The sequence below is a fragment of the Haliotis asinina genome, chromosome 16, assembly GCF_037392515.1.
Source record: "Haliotis asinina isolate JCU_RB_2024 chromosome 16, JCU_Hal_asi_v2, whole genome shotgun sequence".
In the NCBI taxonomy this organism is placed as follows: Eukaryota; Metazoa; Mollusca; class Gastropoda; order Lepetellida; family Haliotidae; genus Haliotis; species Haliotis asinina.
In genome coordinates, this window is record NC_090295.1 from 5,078,837 (window position 1) to 5,098,125 (window position 19,289).

The 19,289-nt window shown below is 40.1% G+C and overlaps 1 protein-coding gene across 1 annotated transcript in view; it reads right to left on the minus strand.

Moving 5' to 3' along the window:
- LOC137268028 (chloride channel protein 2-like) overlaps positions 1-19,289 on the minus strand; it is a 43,920-nt gene that overhangs the window by 23,760 nt on the left and 871 nt on the right. Inside the window, exon 2 of the mRNA XM_067802526.1 lies at positions 7,083-7,181. Coding sequence (XP_067658627.1) covers positions 7,083-7,121 — 39 coding nt within the window. The 5' untranslated portion in view covers positions 7,122-7,181. The remainder of the gene's footprint in view (positions 1-7,082; positions 7,182-19,289) is intronic.

Sequence of the window (19,289 nt, forward strand, 5' to 3'; positions counted from 1 at the left end):
AAAATGCAGGAACATCAGTACTATACTCCACTGAGTTTGTGACATTCCTCAAAGTCAGTCAACAGTATAAGGATGATCACATTTTAATGCACAATGCTCTGCTTTATGTCGTGGGTGTCCTCCAAACATATGTCTAATCAAAATATTTTTTTAATTTTACTAAAATATCCGAAAGTAATCAACAAACCTTAACATGTGAACATTTATAGCTTCATGACAAAAGCATATTTTTCTCATCCTTCCTATCACTAAATATCACTCAATACAGTACCTGTATACACTGTAACCATGGCAACTGCACCCAACCCCCACATTTTGTTACATGAAAAGAGAAGTGGGCAAGTCAACACTCAGGGTGGACTCCTAGACTGCCTTCTCATCACTCCGGAATGCAAGTCAGGAACATCCCACAAGTTCTTCTCAAAATAAATTGAAAGGCCAAGATATTTTCAAGGCAAACATTTTTTATAACCATGGTGAACCTCTGTGTAATAGAGCTGTAGTGAGTGTAAGATCCTGCAAATGAATCCATTTAAGGAAATTAACCCGACTGCACCCTTAAGTAATAAAATTCTTGCACCAGATATCACCAGGTAGCACCTGCTGCTAAATGTTTGATTATAATCAGCGCTGGAGTTTGGGTATAGATGACAGAATAGACATGGGTTCCAAATTTTCTTTATAACTTATAAGACTTAGTTGAAGAAGGTAACTTGTCCTGACTTCTTTTCACTTGGCCTGATTTTTATGACATAATCAGGGGGATGAAATTACTACAGAACAAATCAACATGGTATTTGATGTCAATGTTTACTACACTATTTATTGAAAAGTGATCAATAGCAAAGAAAGATAACCCTACTTTATGATTGTTTCGAAACATAATAGCCACATTCTGAGCGGATATGAAATGAAATCATAAGTGGAAATTATCTAGTAGCCCATAGACAAGTAAGGTACCATTATTTGACTGCCCGAAATGAAAACTGACTTGTTCCAGGCATCAGGCGATGGGATTTTTCAACCCCTGATAGATAACAGAACATCATCACAAAACAAATCTGTTCTCTGCCTGATAAGATCATTCTATCTTATTTCGTAGAATGTCATGACATGAACCGTAAGAATTATTCAATCACTGTTGGTGTAGTCATCAGAGTCTGTGCTCCAGGCTGTTCAATCTTTCTGTTTTCCAATTAAATTGCCCCTGAATTGCTACAAGATGTAAATGCTCTGTCTCCTGATGTTTAGGGGGGCCTAGTGGTTAAAGCGTTCACTCGTCACGATGAGGACCCAAGTTCGATTCCCCACATGGGTACAATGTGTGAGGCCCATTTTCTGGTGTCCAATACCATGATATCGCTGGAATATTGCTAAAAACGGCGTAAAACCAAACTCTCTCACTCACTCACTGATGTTTAGGGGAAGCAGGTGTAAGACTGTTGTGTTTCAAATTCAATAAACTGTCACTACAAAACAGCACAGGACACCGTCATAACCAATAGTGGGTAAGTAGGTGAGCTAGCTTTAGTTTTATGTGCTTTCAGCAACATTCTCGCAATATCATTGCGGGGGACACCAGAAATGGACTTTACTCATTGTACCCATGTGAGGAATCAGACCTGGGTGTTTGGCATGACAAGCGAATGTTTTAACCACTAGGCTACCCAACCAGCCCTAAACAATAATGAAGTACTGAGATAGGAAAGCTTTTAGTTTCATAAAATTAATCCATTTCCTGCACACATGAGTCATCAACATCATTTCGGGCAATCAAATATTGATGAGCACAGGGGAAGTCTCTCTGTCTGTGTATGAGAGAGAGAAAGAGGAAGATTGTAAATGTGAAAATGCATTAGTGTTGGGAACTGGTTACACTCTTGCAACTCATGCTTGGTTGTTCATTGATTTTGTACATGACACATGACAAGCACAGGGGAGGGAGGGCACTTACTTTGTACATTAATTTTGTTCACATTGCACAGAAACTCCATAAAAATCTTCATCATACCCCCCAGCCATGAATTATGAACAGTCCCTAATGCACAAGTGTGTGTCATTTTAGTGGCTGCTTTCACTAGCCTAGATACTTGAGGTGTGATGGTACAGAAATTTCACAATACCATTCGATATCTTGGAAGTATATGATTTGATACGATGCATATCACAAAAAACTATCTTCAGTTATTTTCCTTAAAAACGTATATTTTGAGAGCAAGAAACAGTGTATATTTTGACATATAACCATCAATTTCTAGTGGCAATTAACAATTTTAAGGTCAACACTACATATCACGATTTGAAAAATAGTATTGATATATTCATCATCCGATAAAGTATAATAATTATCGATGCTATGATACATCATCACAGCTTTACTAGATTCACAAACTGAAAAGACTTTTTTTATAGTCAGTCAATGTCATAATCTTGTGATTGTCAATCAATGTCATAAGCATGGTGACATGACATTCATAAAGATCAAAGATTGATATAAAGTATTGTTCTTGTTGGCAAACTTAAATTCCACAGGACACACGTAAGCAGCTTTAAGAAAGCCTGGTGGTGCAATTAAGAAGAAAATACTTCTTTTCCCTGGATATAAAGTTTGGAAATCAATTGTAGCAGAACATGATAAAACACAGGTGTTCCATGAATACAGACATATCAATCAATGTGTACAAATGTGTACATGTAAGTGATGTGGAGCATTCTAGTGACATGTAAACAACATCACTGGAATGCTGAATGTTTCAAAGATACAGAACTAAACTGTTCAATGTTCTGGGGATACACACATATCAATCGATTTGTGAACAAATGTGTACCATGCTGATAAATAACACGTAAACAACATCACTGAACAGCTGAATGTTCTAGGGATACAGAACTGAACTGTGGAATGTTCCAGCGATACAGAACTGAACTGTTGAATGTTCCAGGGATAGAGAACTAAACTGTGAAATGTTCAAGGAATACATACATATCAATCGATTTGTGAACAAATGTGTAACATGCTGGTAAATAACATATAAACAACATCACTGAACAGTTGAATGTTCTAGGGATACAGAACTGAACTGTTGAATGTTCCAGGGATAGAGAACTAAACTGTGAAATGTTCCAGGAATACATACATATCAATCGATTTGTGAACAAATGTGTACCATGCTGGTAAATAACATAGTTCTCAAGTCAGGTAACAGTTGACGATGCCTAGTTAACATAATCGGTGCCTTATGAAGTTATATTTCTCTATATGACATAATTCTGGTTGCTATGGTTACATCCAATCCAGCCAAGGTAAAATTGTGTCCAGGGACACAGATGCCCCAGCTGCTGTAGGAAGTGTTCCCCACATTGAGTGTGCTCTGGTGAATAAATTCTACCAAACAGGTTCAGTAAACACCTATACAACTATGAGATGCTAACCTCTCAAGTCCCAATGAAACACATGAATAAGCTTAATCAATTCTGTTGAACAGTTATTGTGGACAAGTGGATAGACTTAATCCCTTTTTTCACTATAATCAGAGAGAAATTCCACAAAATTTATCTCAGTTCAAATATCTCTAAACATACAAAAAACCTATAAAATACAAAAACAAAATATGAGATGCAGATCTTCAGATTCTCTATAACAGACATGTAAGCTAACTGAGTTTTGTGCAGTGGTTTTTGAGGGGAAGTGGATAAAGTACACCCCCTGTTGTATGGGACAAACAGGATGAATAGAACCAAATTCAGCTAAGTTCAAACATCTGTGGAAGTGCAGAATTAAGAAACAAGATGAAAAAGGTATGAGATGCACACCTTTAGACTTAGAGTCTCATTGAAACACACATAGAAGCTCAATCAATTCTGTTGAGCAGCTTTAGTGGACAAGTGGATAGACTTCAACCCCAATAACACTGTATTCAGATAGAATTTCAATGAAATCTATGTAAGTTCAAAAAGCATTAAATTGAAAAAATAAATAAAGTACAGGATTAAAATATGTGGAGCACATCCTTAGAGCCCCTATTAAGCGCAGGTGTAATCTAAATGAACTCCATAAAGTAGCTTTTGAGGAGAAATAGATAACGTACACCCTCTTCATCCCCTATTGCACTATCATCATAGAGACATTCAGCAAAATGTACCTGAGTTTAAATGTCTCTCAACTTACAAATACAACCCAATAAAATACAAAACCAAAATATGAGATGCACACCATAAGAGTCCCAAGAATAAGTTTGTTGAATTCAATAAAGTAGTTTTTGAGAAGTGGATAGAGTACATTCCCTGTTTCATACAGACAGATGTAAGGGTGGACACTAAGGGTAACCTCATATGCCCCTAGCCATATTATGGCGTGGGCATAAAAACTGTCATTACCTAATTAACCTGGGGCAGTCTGTTGTAGTTACATTTAGCCATTTTGAAAAACATATGTACCAAAACATTGAGCTAACTGATGACCTTGAATCTTGAGTTTAAGTGCTTGTGATACATCCTCCAGTAAACATATGCATGTTAATCCAAAATAATTTTGTTCCCTATCAAAACATCTAATTGATGCACACATACACAGTGAGTGTAAGTTTTACGCCACTTTTAACAATCTTCCAGCAATGTTACAGTGGGGACACCAGAAATGGATGTCACACATACAAAAAATAGAGACCTGATATAAAACAATAAAAGAAATATAACTATTACCCAGAACTAAATATTTCATTATGAACTGTATCTTGATATGCCCTCTTATCATGTGCAGTTTCAGCAGCCATTTTTCTGAAGACTAACTCCAGCCTTTCTTCTGCAATTGTATGTGTGTGTATGTGTATGTGTGTGTGTGTGTATGTGAATGTCTCTCTCTCTCTCTGTGTCTGTCTGTGTGTTTTTGTCACGAGAATGTGTGTGTGTCTGTGTCTGTCTACAGGTGTGTCTGTGTGTCTGTCTACAGGTGTGTCTGTGCATGCGTGCGTGCATGTGTCTGTCTGTCTGCCTGTCTGTCTGTGTCTGTTTGTCTGTCTGTCTGTCTTTCTCTCTCTCTCTCTCTCTGTTTCATTTGCAAATAAAATGTGTGTGTCTGGAAATATCAAACAAGCGCTACTTATGCTGATCGACATGTATCCATCTTAATGCAAATTTGACCAGCAATTACTGCCTAAATCAAACATAACTTCCAATTATCTGTCGAGATTCATCAAATGTTCAAGGTGATAACTTTAGACATGCGAGAGTAATGTGTCGAAGTCTATTTATCACATAATAATGCTGCCGTGGGGTTCAGTGAGTCCAAGTGTTTGCCTTCATTAAACTTCTGTTTTCTCGGTACATTAATTAAACTGAGCGAGCAGACAAAGAGGGCATGGGACATTCAAGGGGCCAGACTTCATCCAACTGACCTAAGTCTAATCCTTCTCACTGGATCATAATGAGTGTTACTATATAATAAATAAACTGTAAGTTATTTGTGACACCTGCTTGGCTCAGTAAATACTGTTTTTACACTTATGTTCCTATATACAGAAAACTATCAGACCATACCCACTAACATACTAACAGGGTATATACCAGCGTCTGCCCGATGGCCCGCTGCTTGCTAATTTCATGGCGGGCTTACAACTTCTATTTCATAGCCGGACCTGTGCGTCAATACATTTTCCAAGGGTTAATATTTGACCATGTCATTAACAAAGGGAAATATTTCGAAAATATTTTACAATTGTGGTAGGTAGATGATGTCTGTATTGTTCATGATCAACCAAACTGTAAGTTCCACAGATCAACCTACTCACTTATCGAACACTAAATGTGACTGGTCTCAAGTATGCTTTCAGCCAATGAATAATGTAGTACTTTTCTGCTTTCTGATTCAGATGGCAGTGACACTAAATGAATCAACAGTGACCACCAAGTTATGATTTTATTAAATTTACTTTTGCACATGCTTAAGTTTACCTCACTACAAGTAATTCATTAATTACGTTATTTCAACACCATATCTCAATTTCCTATTTTTAATACAGGGCTGGTTTCATGTTAACATTTTTTAGTTATCAGCACTGTGGATTTCCTGTCCATTTATAGGAGTTTCATACACTGATACTAACATTTCCTGATTGGCTGATAATGGAATCTGTGGTGCTTTCTGTGTCACTATTTCAAAGAGCCATGAGTAACTGATTTTATACTTTGGTTTACACAAATGTACAAATTTGTAATCTTAATTATACCTCCAAATATGTTAACTATTTATTAAAGCTAATTCTTCACTAAAGACAGTGTTCCAGTTTAGTATGAAAGTTAAGGAGTCCTCAGCACACATTTAATTCAAACACTCCAACTAAATGACACTGCTGAAATCAATTTTAACAAATAAAATAAAAACACAGTAATATTTTATTATGATAATTGTAGATTAATAATTGCATTTGTAAATTGATTTTAACAACACATACAGACTGCATTGTATGGTGCATTACACTTGCACCTATTTTGTACAATGATAGTATATTGATACCACAATTTTAATCCTTAAATTCTGTACTATATTTCTGTACTATATTCCTATTAAATATACCTCCTTCATTTTACGTCTTAACTGTCCATTTCTCTCTATCTATGACCATCCTTGATACGTTTCAGGCTTTGGTAGAAGTTATTACATTTAAGGGTAGTAAATGTTTATGGTCAGAATGCCTATTTGCTTTCGCTCTACTTTGCCTTGTGTTTATTTTACTCTAGTCCATTTGAGCATGGGTGTGAAATTAAGACAAAACACTTGCGATCAAAACATAATACAAACATAAATAGCCTAATCAATCGCAGTATGAAAAAACCTGTCATGCATTAACACGTTTCAGCATCGTTTACACTTCATGACACGAAATAAGGGTACGATCTGGTCATTTCGTGAGTCTCAGCTGATAGACAACACGTTGCTGTCAACGACATGACAATGTCAGACAAGTATTACACTTAAGGATCACATTCTGTAATTTTGTTCAAGTTGACTCGGTATGTCTTCTTGAGTGAAATTCTAATACTATCTGTTCCCGGCGAGAGCAGACTCAACACGTAATCCCACTTACCAAGGTTTGTTCGTAGCCAAACTTCTGACGTTCCGCCATCTTTGAAGCGCCCTCTGTCGGTAATCCAATAAGCGCAATTGATTGGCTAAAAGTACATCGCTGAAAGTAAAGTACATGCTACATAATTATGAGAATCTTCAAAACTGGAAACGTTCTCCGGCTTAAATACACATAAATAAAAGATATACGTACCCGTCATTATGTTGTTTCTTACACGAAATATAACCCAGTTGAAATAAATATATTTCTATATGTGCTCCGCCAATAAAATAATTTTAATAAAATAGAAATTGAGAAATACCCTGTTCATTTAAAAGAATTATGATGCATTCCTTAGAAATCCTGAACGACATCACACTTTTTATCGAAAATCATAAATCATCTTTTGAAACACCCTTGGGCAATGAAGCATACAAAACATATTTATATACATACAGTGACCGGCTACCGTCCTTCTCTAATTGTGACGGCAAACTGCCTGTTTAAACTGTGTGCACTGTCAAATATATCACTGTCTTGACGTAATTAACACCTCAAGGACTGATTGACAAGTGCTGATTTCACATGACCAAGTTCACATCAATCACAGCCAAGCTGAAGGACTTGTTTGTCAACATTTTCGCTCAATGTAAATTAGCTAACAAAGGGCAGTGGTGTGAATGTCTCACCAGAAGCAGCATAACAGTTAGAGGATTCGAACGGAGACAGCACAGGAAAAAAGTTTGTTCGAAATTCTCTTGATGATTCACTCAGATTTGAAAGTTACACGTCCGTTAGTTAACGCGGACATAATCAATCAATGTTGCTTCTATTGCATTTTTACAGATTAAAGTGAAATGTAGCAGATATGGCCTGTGTGGTTTATCGATTCGTCTTATTACTATTGTTATTGTAATTACTATTATTATTTCGTCATCGTCGTCGTCATCGTCATCGTCATCATCATCACCATCATCATCATCATCACCATCATCATCATCATCATCATCATCATCATTATTCTTGTTGTTGTTTCAGTCAGTTCCAGGGTTGTTTATCAAGGCTGTATATAGACTACGTGTTTATTTACCACAGCGCACAACATATAATCAACATCCAAACTCACAATATTAGGTCGCGGGTTTGTTTATTGATAGTCTGACTTAGTTCAGTCACGACTGACAGACAACAATCGTCGGAGCAGTTGTAAATGCACACCGTGCACGCTCCGCAGTTGGCTGGACAGCAGGAGTGAACGCGTCAGACCTGCTGGTGGCACAAACATGTACGTCTTGAACCAGTGATGCCGGTGTTTGCGAACCAAAACGAACAAAGCCGAACAAGAGAGACAACAAAGAACATTAAAAAAATCAAAGCTGTAGAGATTCTGAAAAATACGCACCGCAGACTTTCCCGTAATTATCTAGCTCAGTTATAATGAGTGAGTGAGTTTAATTTTACGCCGCTTTTAGCAATATTTCAGCAATATCACGGACATCGGATGCTGACACAGGTAGAGAGCGCAGGTCTGAGTTAGACGAACTAACCCCTGGCAATGATTAAATATAATAAATGAGAAAAACAAAACCTAAAATTTCTCATTAATTGACCCTGAGGGTATATGTTAACACTGTAACGCAAACATGAATATCCAGTTTAACATGACAAGGTAACAGAACAGGTGAACATGACAGTTTAGAAGACGGAGCCGGCCTGCCAATGTATACCTTTAAGAAAGGTAGGGGATATTGGGTTTACAAGATTGACCAAATGCAAATGACGAAGCCATGGAGGAAACAGATAATGAAGAGAAATTGGAGCGAAATATGACAATTTATTCCATACCTTTGTAAATGTTTCATCTATGTGGATATGTGTTACTTTTTGTCATATGCATTGGTCTTGACTAGTGGTATTTTGGCAGAATGGAATATCTCCTTCATTCTTTTAATATTATATATCCTTCAGCGGTAAACAGTTGTGTGGCGTCACATCAAGGTGTGCTGTAACTGATTTACTTAATGTCGGTCATGACATGCATAAGGCTTAACGACAACTATCTCTGCCATCACAAGTGTAAATAAAACCGATTTTACAGGTCAGTAACTTTGAGGCAGTCGTGAAGATATTGACACTTGTGATAGGTGTGATGGCGGGCTGGGAGTACAAGGTCATGTGATGTCGTATAAAACTTAACCTCTGACCTATCAACGCCCCGGAACATTTCAACCTACGTGAACTAGATACTATAATTAATGATGCATAAACAGAATGATGTACTGTCATGACCTGATTTGTATTTCATTGCTATCATAGTCCGTCTGAAATAGATCACGCAGGCGCGGATGCAGCATGTAGAGAAATTGAGGTGCACAGTTCATTTTCACCCGTTCTCACGAGAGTTTCAATAGTAATCAAATAAATTTCAGGACAAAGAGGGATGGAATGGGATTGTGCAACCCTGCAAAACAACTTTCAAAATCCTCAACAGTTTTCATGTACACAACCAAGCTGGACTACAGATGTATTCTCTGTTGCTGAAAGTGGCCGCGCAGAAGCTCGAGGGAAATTATCAGGTTTTCGAAACTCATCGGCATCGACAAATTTTCTCTCTTTATTATTCTCGTTTTGCAATATTCAGCAATATTACAGCAATATCACGGCGGGGTCCACCAGAAATGGGCTTCACACATTTTGTACCCATGTGGGAAACCCGAGTCATCGGTGTGACGAGCGAACGCTTTAACAACTAGGCAGCCACATGTCCCCCCCCCCCCCAAACTCACACACACACACACACACACACACACACACTACACACACAATGAATTTTTGAAGTTCCAGTTGAATAATTCACTGTGCAGTTACAATAAAGGAATTATTTTTCGGTGATTGTTGGTCGTTTCAGTTTGTCAAAACGAAAAACACCACTTTCACAATATCATTAAATTAGTTTGTTCACGGTTTATCGGAATAGCTGGCAAGCAGTATGTAAATGAATTGCCATATCAATATTTCTGAATTTCGGTCCGAAATATCTAAATTATTTAGTGGATCAAAAGAAATGTAGGGCTACAAATACTGAACAACTACGGAAAATCTTGAAATACGTTTATGTTCTAAGTCTGATGGGCGGTGGGGTAGTTTAGTAGTTAAACCATTAGGTCGTCAAGCCGAAAGCGGGGGTTCGAATCCCTTTAGGTTTATAGTTGACAAGTCTTGTCAGGACACTCATGTGAAATCAAAGACAGAGGGCTACATTAACTATACATTATACACACATTTAAATACATGAAATGTTACAATTTTGGGTGATGGATGGAGCCAGTTTGAAGGTAGTTGCGCCCCTTTGCCCAAACAGGATATTTCGATAGTGGGTTCAAATCTCAGATGTGCGCCGATTCTAACACTTGATTTACTAAACTTTGTCCTTTCATGAATTTAAGTTTTATTCGTGATTTAACTAAACACCTAAATGATTAAATCGGCGATTCCCTATGAATACATTTATGGTATAAAACTTTAAAACGATGATTACCGAGATTGTTATCCACCAGATCCTGTTTTGGTTTACTGTCACATAGCCTTATCATATTTATGCAAGATTATTAATTGCATTTGATATTAAATGGTAATTTAATATTTCACATGGTTTATTCATCGTTCCGTGGGCTATGGTGACAGCTGGTGGAGAAACGTATGTATCACAAAATCCGTTGCAAAATGATCTACAGTGATCTCACCGGAAGTGACTTAACAGCAAAGTCATAAGAGGGCGTCTTGAAACATCTGACGCAACGTGGTGGGTGTTTCCCTTTATACAGTATTGTCATACCACTGACAACCCTCGTTATAGCGCGAGAGCCTGCTTTGTATCCGCGGATGGGTTGTTTCGTCATTCGAAAACCAGAGTTTAATTTCATTATGCAGAAAATATTCCGAGTCGTTATTAATTCTCCTTTTGATGTTATAATTAATGTGATCTCAGCTAGAAATGCACTCAAATTTTCAAACACAAACACGTTAAGCGCGTGCCACACCAAATTCCCACTTCGCTTGTGTCTATCGTTGTACACCGGTCATGATCAGTGTGTGTTCAGCCAGACAGTTGATATAGAGGCGTTTATGTTAGCATATAAACCAGTATAAATAATGATTTATAAGTCGTAAATGTTGGTATGAGACAAAAGACGCTGTTTGTAAGTACTTAAATTGCTGTGTGATAGTATTTAAGCCCTAAGCTGTTGCGTGAGTATTTAAGCCAGAATGACCAGTGCAGAATGACCCAGGCAGAACTAGAAATTTCTGTAACAAAATCACATCACGACTCAATTCAACGTCTTAACCTACAATACCTGTACCACACTGCACCACAGCCAGACCGCAAATGTAGACTCATAAACAGAAATATGCTTAGTCAGTATTCGTTCTTATTAGATCTCATATGTTAATGCAAATGTGTACTGTAGATTTGTAAAATCAGAAAAAATATTAATAACACCCCTCCACCCTCAAACTTAAAAACAAAACCAACACGATTTAATGCCTTTTTCGGTTTAAAACATTAATAAAAATGCCTATCATCACACAAACAAATCATTTGGAAAACAATATCTGATAATGAGGGTTTCCAGATTAATCGATGTCCGTTATAACGATTCTTCACTGTGTAATGGCCATGTTGTGTTTAGTCAGTTCAGTAGCGGTGCACTTAACCCTAAACAAAACATATTTCTGTTTATGTGTTGTATAAGCTATTTTGTTTTCTATCTCGCCTTGTGATGCTTAATGTCAACAATATACTATTTGGATTCGGTGAGTATATAAAATGATCATGATGACGAGGTTTACGATTGTTTAAGTATATATGAGAAGCAGGATATTGTGGACGACTCACTGGAAATCACAGCTCGAAAATATATAGAGTAATTACTTCTTAAGCTTATCACTTGTCATTTTAGTAGGGGTGAGCGCGTGCAGTTTGCCGCGTCTGAATATTCAGCAGCCGGAGACAATGTACAGAACACACACACACCCGTGTCACTCAGTGCTCAGAAATATTAGATATATACTTATATACTGATAATCTCACTGTATAGATTGTAATTATATTGTAACTGCTGGAAATTCACAATTAATTTTTTTTAAGAAACGCATCTTATAACTAGTAATCTTCAAATGATCGATACTTCAACAGGTGTATGCTCAGTGAGATTACTAACATAAATCAGGTATGTTGACTACGTAAAAGGTCATACATGGTGTTCATGTGGGTACCCGGTAGTTTCGGAATTATGAAAAGCGTGGCATGACTGATTTGCTTATTATACCATTAAATCATAAAATTTGCAACATGGACGACGTACGTCCTGCACAACAGCTGCGTCGACAACCGCGACCAGTGACATTTATAGGAGACAACATAACCAACATGTAAAAGGTTATACGATACAGTACTGGACACAGCCTGTATTGATGGAATGTATTTGGACCTATGACGAGCGGGTCGTGACAGGTGAACATGCTTGTTGTATCATCATGTGACATTTACAGATGTAATCGCGAACATCTACATCAGTCACGTGACTTGTGTAGCCTGTACCCTGTGTAGCCGAGGGAGCTGGTTAAAGCAGAGAGAAGTTGTGAAGCAAGGTCACTTAATGCAGCAAGTGAAATCGAATTATAATTTTAAATGGTGTATGTGACGCATGTCGATGACGTGTGTAAGCGAATTATCTACTTTGTGGCGTACTTGAAGCTAGAGTGAACTCCTTGTCCCCTATGCAGCCTAATGCAACAACGACATTGATGACTTATATGATCGTGATAGCACATTCCCACACCTCCAACCCCCACCCCACCTTCCCCATCACCCTACCTGTGTGAATCACCTGGAATGTACAGGTGTACCAAGAAAGCATTGCACATTATATGTGGATCAATCACAGGTATGTTGATACATCAGTCATAAGTGTCACCGCACAGCTCCCACGGGTGGTTGGTTGGCAGAATATAGCGCACTATACAACACCTGTCTATTTCCAGAGGCTGGGTGTGTTTTGATGTCTGACCGGCATGTCTTTATCTTCATCACTGTGTCTGAGGGGCAGTGGAATAGCCTAGTGGTTAAAGCGTTCGCTCGTCACGCAACACCGATGCATCACACTGGTTTCTGGTGTCCCCGCCGTGATATTGCTGGAATACTGCTAAAACGGCGTAAAACTAAATTCACTCACTGTGTCTTTCTGCATCTATCCCATTGACGTCCTCTGCATTTACCCGCCTACGTCACCGATCTATCGATATCTATGCCTGTCTGTCTATATCTATCTACACCCATCTACCTGTACACTCACCTAGCGTTCCTATGTACCCACATATCCATCTGTATTCAAATCTACCCAAACTTCCACCCGTTCACCCACTCACCTATCCCTCCAGCTATTCTGTAATTAGTAACTGCGAGTGTCTGTAGCCTGAAAGGTGGTTAAAGTAATGTACAAATTATTGTCCTCCTGAGAAGGTAACGCAAGTCCAAAACATTCAAAGTAAATTTAATCTTATCACTTTATTAATCGAAGAATATGTAAAATTTAATTGTATGGCTTGATTGTTCTAAATTATTTGCAGCTGTAGGGATGGTGTGAATTCAGCTAGGGCCCATGCAAGAAGCAAAGGTACAGTTAGTCCCCACGGTCCCTTGTATGGTGATTCACTTTCAGTTGTTGGCACTATAGCTTGTTTTTATATTGTCTCGTGGAGTTAAAATGTTTTAGATTTAATTTACTGGCTTTTTATTTCCATCTGTGATAAACTGCTTATTTTACTGCCCTTCGTTGAAAGCTTGTGTTTCTAAATTACCTTTGGTTATTATGAATCTATAACTTGACATAGTCACGGTATGGCTGTGATACTGCCGATGTGACTTTAAATCTTAACTCACTCACTCTCTCACTCACTCACTCACTCACTCACTCACTCGCCCCATCTCAATCCTTCCACAGATACACAATGTATGAACACAGATATAATTTCATGCATGAGAATAAACTACATGTCTGGCGAAATACAATGAAGACTGACTCGCAAGCATGAATTACAGGGCGCCAAGTTGTGTCGACAACGTTGACAACGTCGCGAGACGTGACAGTTTTCTACAAGTCGCGCGACAAGGTCAGTGGGAGGTGACTCTAACATGTTCCCAGCGCGAGCAGTTTTCCAGCACGCCCTGAGAGTTTGGTATAAAATATGGTGTGAATAGATAGTGGAATGTGGAGAACACGAATAGCGGAACTTTTTTTCATAAGTCCTCACTGGTCCACATAATTAACCCTGACCACTTATTACTACACCGGGCAAGATCCATGATACTTCTCACCCAGTATGCTCTCTGTGTTTCCAATAGTATAAATATCTAAATGAAAATATAACCACTAACAGTGACATCATTTTTTCAACTAACACTTTCGTTTATTGTTTCATAGGTTAAATGTGTTGCATCACGATAAATATTGCTAAACATTACTGATATTTGGAAGTAGCATTCAGATGTTAACATTCAGATGTAGTACTATATAGAGAATATGTTTATCACCAGGATTTGTCGGTAACCTTTACTGTATCCTTGAATATGGTCGCCCTGACGGAAACAGTAGCCGAGTACTCGGTGAAAACAATATGGCGGCTTTATTAGATGTCACTTGGAAAACGCTTTTGACAAGTGTGATTTATCATTTCACGTAACGGTTGCATTCGTGTTATCTTTAGTGAACATCATATGCATATGTCAGACACAGATTCCTTATGGTTATGTGGAACCCTCTGATTTCTTAAACAAAAGCAGTATTGATATGTAAAATATCAACGTAAACTTTAAGACAATACAGCCCCTTCAGCGATCATGGTGTTCTCTGCTACATGTCCACTCTGCGATTCCGAGTATATTATGAGAAAGTTGTTTTGAATAACTTTCAAATAGTGGTGATACCAAGTGCTCTTCGTACCGTGACCGTATCCTGCGTCACTGGTATCATAAAAACACAGAAGTCAATTGTTGTTGATAGTATTTTATAGCGTACATATCCACGCAACTAGTGGAGTGTTCCTTTGATCAGTTGTTCAGTATGAAAATACCTGGGAACATATTACCAGTATCGGGTATCATTTGTGTCACAGAAGCGTCTAGCGCTCTCCTCGTATCTTCCACGACACGTTTTGAATATTCAGACCTGGAATGTTGCAACCCCGCATGGCCATAACCCTATGTTTTGTGTGACGTAAGTAACTTGTTTATAACGACAAAGCAGAAAAAGCCATTATAGACAAAACAGTTCTTTTTATAATAGAGTACAATAAAGAAATCGAGTACCATTAACTTGCGTTGTTTTTTTGTCATCCGGGGCAATGGGGTATTGTGGTTGAAGTGTTCGCTTGTCACGCCGATGACCGGGGTTCGATTCTCCACATGGGTACAGTGTATGAAGAAGTCCAGTTCTGGTGTCCCCAGTCGTGCTGTTGTAGGAGTATTGCTAAAGCAGGTAAAACTATACTCACTCACTCTTTGTCACTCACTCACTCTTTGACGTCCATCAAACAATCCATATGATTTCATTGTTGATACACGTGTTCAGATGGTAGATATACATTTAATTACTCATCTGTCAAGTGAATATCAAAATCTATCATTTTTTCGTTATCAGTTTAATGACTGGTTCTTACGACACTAAGTCAAGAGAGATCTAATCGTATTGATCTCACATGCTGCCTTAATGTAGGTGAAATAAACAACAGTGACAGTCACTGAGCGTGAAATGACGTTTTAGCACGGAATCATCAGCTGATCGCGTTACACAACTTGACTGACATGTCTCACAATGGGGTCACCTTGTAGCCGAGTATCATAGCATCTTTATTATTTTCAGCACCACGTACAATGTTATTGACAAGATGATATCTTCCCCTCGGGCTCTCTTGACGCCTACGTTGAAGCTTCCAGTATATCGACTTGACGTCATCCATCACGCTTGACCCTGGGGGTATGATGGGTTGATTTGGGATGTAAAGATCATACTATCGGCGGAGTGAAGTTGGATGGGTGACTATGCTAGACAGTTTGATTCCGGCGAGGGCGTCGAAGTCTTCGCTGCTGACAAAACTGTAGAGGCTCATTACACAGTTGACAGAATTTTCACTCAGCATTGAAGGGGTACCCGACAGGCTACTTCTAACTTACCAGGCAGCTGAGAAATCAATGCACATTCAATGCCTATGCATACGCCTCTACGGTTCAGTTGTGAGTCTTGGGAAGAGTGAGTGAGTGAGTACGTGAATCAGTTGACAACCGATTCCGTCTTGGGAAGAATGTCAAGAGCTGACTTCACTCCCACTGTGGCAGAGTTTAAATGGGTCCGGAACTATCTGTTGTCTGGATCGAGTGTTCAGTATATCAACCATTGTTTTAACCTGAACCAGATATGAATATGTACATGCTGCTGTGATACTACGGCGTATAACAACATGTATTAGCATGTTACTCACGGATAAGTATGTGCTATTTCAATTATACACCAGTGTATGTTGGCGGTGTTTCAACAGTCACCCAGAGAAGATTAAGGCTTATCTCGTGGTCGGCCATCGTTCCTAGATGTTGGTGCTCATTGCTTCATGCACTGGTTTGCCTCATAAAAAATAACATATTACTCAACTCCACCCACTAATACACAACCTCACTCACCAATACACAGCCTCATCCAAGAATACACAACCTCACCCAATACCACCACTACACAACATCACTCACTACGAAACAACCTTACCTACTACTACACCTCACCCGTTACAACACAACCTCACCTACTACACGTCACCCACTACTAGACAACCTCACCCACTACTACTACCAACCTCACCTACTACACAACCGAACCCAGTACAACACAACCTCACTTACTACACAACCTCATCCACTACTACACAACCTCACCTACTACACAGCCTCACCCATTACTACACAACCTCACCTACTACACATCACCCACTACTACACAATCTCATCTCACTACACAACATTTCCTACTACAATATAACCTCAATTACTACACAACCTCTCCCACTACTACACAACCTGACCCACTACACAACCCCTCCCACTACAACACAGCCTCACCTACTACACAACCGAACCCACTACTACACAACCGAACCCACTACTACACAACCGAACCCACTACTAAACAACCGAACCCACTACTACGCAACCTCACCGACTACTACACAACCTCACCCACTACAACACCTCGCCCACTACTACACAACCTCACCTACTGCTACACAACCTTACCCACTACTGCACAACCTCAAACAGGGATACACAACCTCACCGACTAAACCTCACCCACTACTCTACAACCTCTCCTACTAATACACAACAGCACCTACTAATACAGCAATTCTCCACATACATAACCGGTGCATTGTTACAAACACAGCTTACAGGTAGAAGTCAATATTAGGTTACACCCATCTAAACACAACAGCTGACTGAATAATAGCAGAGGGCCTCTGGTGCTCAGATTACATTATCATGTGTATTCTGCATCAGCAAACATTCAGCAGCCACAGAGCCACACCAGCCTCTCCATCCCACGCCAGGCTCCCCAACTCACACAAGCCTCTCCATCCCAAACCATCCTCTCCACCCCACACCAACCTCTCCATCCCACACCAGTCTCTCCATCCGACACAGGCCTCTCCATCCCAAACCAACCTCTCCATCTCACACCAGCCTCTCCATCCCAAACCATCCTCTCCATCCCACACCAACCTCTCCACCCTAAACCATCCTCTCCATCCCACATCAACCTCTCCATCCCACGCCAGCCTCTCCATCCCACACCAGCCTCTCCATCTCACACCAACCTCTCCATCCCACACAAGCCTCTCCATCCCAAACCATCCTCTCCACCCCATACCAACCTCTCCATCCCACACCATCCTCTTCATCCCACATCAACCTCTCCATCCCACGCCAGCCTCTCCATCTCACACCAACCTCTCCATCCCACACCATCCTCTCCATCCCACATCAACCTCTCCATCCCAAACCAACCTCTCCATCCCACGCCAGCCTCTCCATCTCACACCAACCTCGCCATCCCACACAAGCCTCTCCATCCCAAACCATCCTCTCCACCCCATACCAACCTCTCCATCCAACACCATCCTCTCCATCTCACACCAACCTCTCCATCCCACGCCAACCTCTCCATCCCACGCCAGCCTCTCCATCTCACACCAACCTCTCCATCCTACTACACCACCCTCTCCATCCCACGCCATCCTCTCCATCCCACGCCAACCACTCCATCCTACTACACCAGCCTCTCCATCTCAAACCATCCTCTCCATCCCACACCAACCTCTCCATCCCACGCCAGCCTCTCCATCTCACACCATCCTCTCCATCCCACACAAGCCTCTCCATCCCAAACCATCCTCTCCACCCCATACCCACCTCTCCATCCAACACCATCCTCTCCATCCCACATCAACCTCTCCATCCCACACCACCCTCTCCATCCCACGCCATCCTCTCCATCCCACGCCAACCACTCCATCCTACTACACCAGCCTCTCCATCCCAAACCATCCTCTCCATCACACATAAGCCTCAGCCTCTCCATCCCACGCCAACCACTCCATCCTACTACACCAGCCTCTCCATCCCAAACCATCCTCTCCATCTCACACCATCCTCTCCATCCCACACAAGCCTCTCCATCCCAAACCATCCTCTCCACCCCATACCAACCTCTCCATCCAACACCATCCTCTCCATCCCACATCAACCTCTCCATCCCACACCATCCTCTCCATCCCACACCAACCTCTCCATCCCACGCCATCCTCTCCATCCCACGCCAACCACTCCATCATACTACACCAGCCTCTCCATCCTACACCATCCTCTCCATCCCACATCAACCTGAGCCATCAAGTCTTCCAGAAGGTCAACTGCCCATGATATTTAGATAACTACATACACCAGCTTGTGGCATAGAACAGTGGCCGTCATTTCATCATCCGTATTTTTTCATTTTCAATCGTTTGAAGGAGTGTATTGCGTTAAGCATCCAAATTTTGACTTGTTTGCCGAAGTTTGCTTGTTATGTGAAGACCATGTTAATTTCTAATTATCGCAATCATTTATACGCTCCAGAATGTATGCAG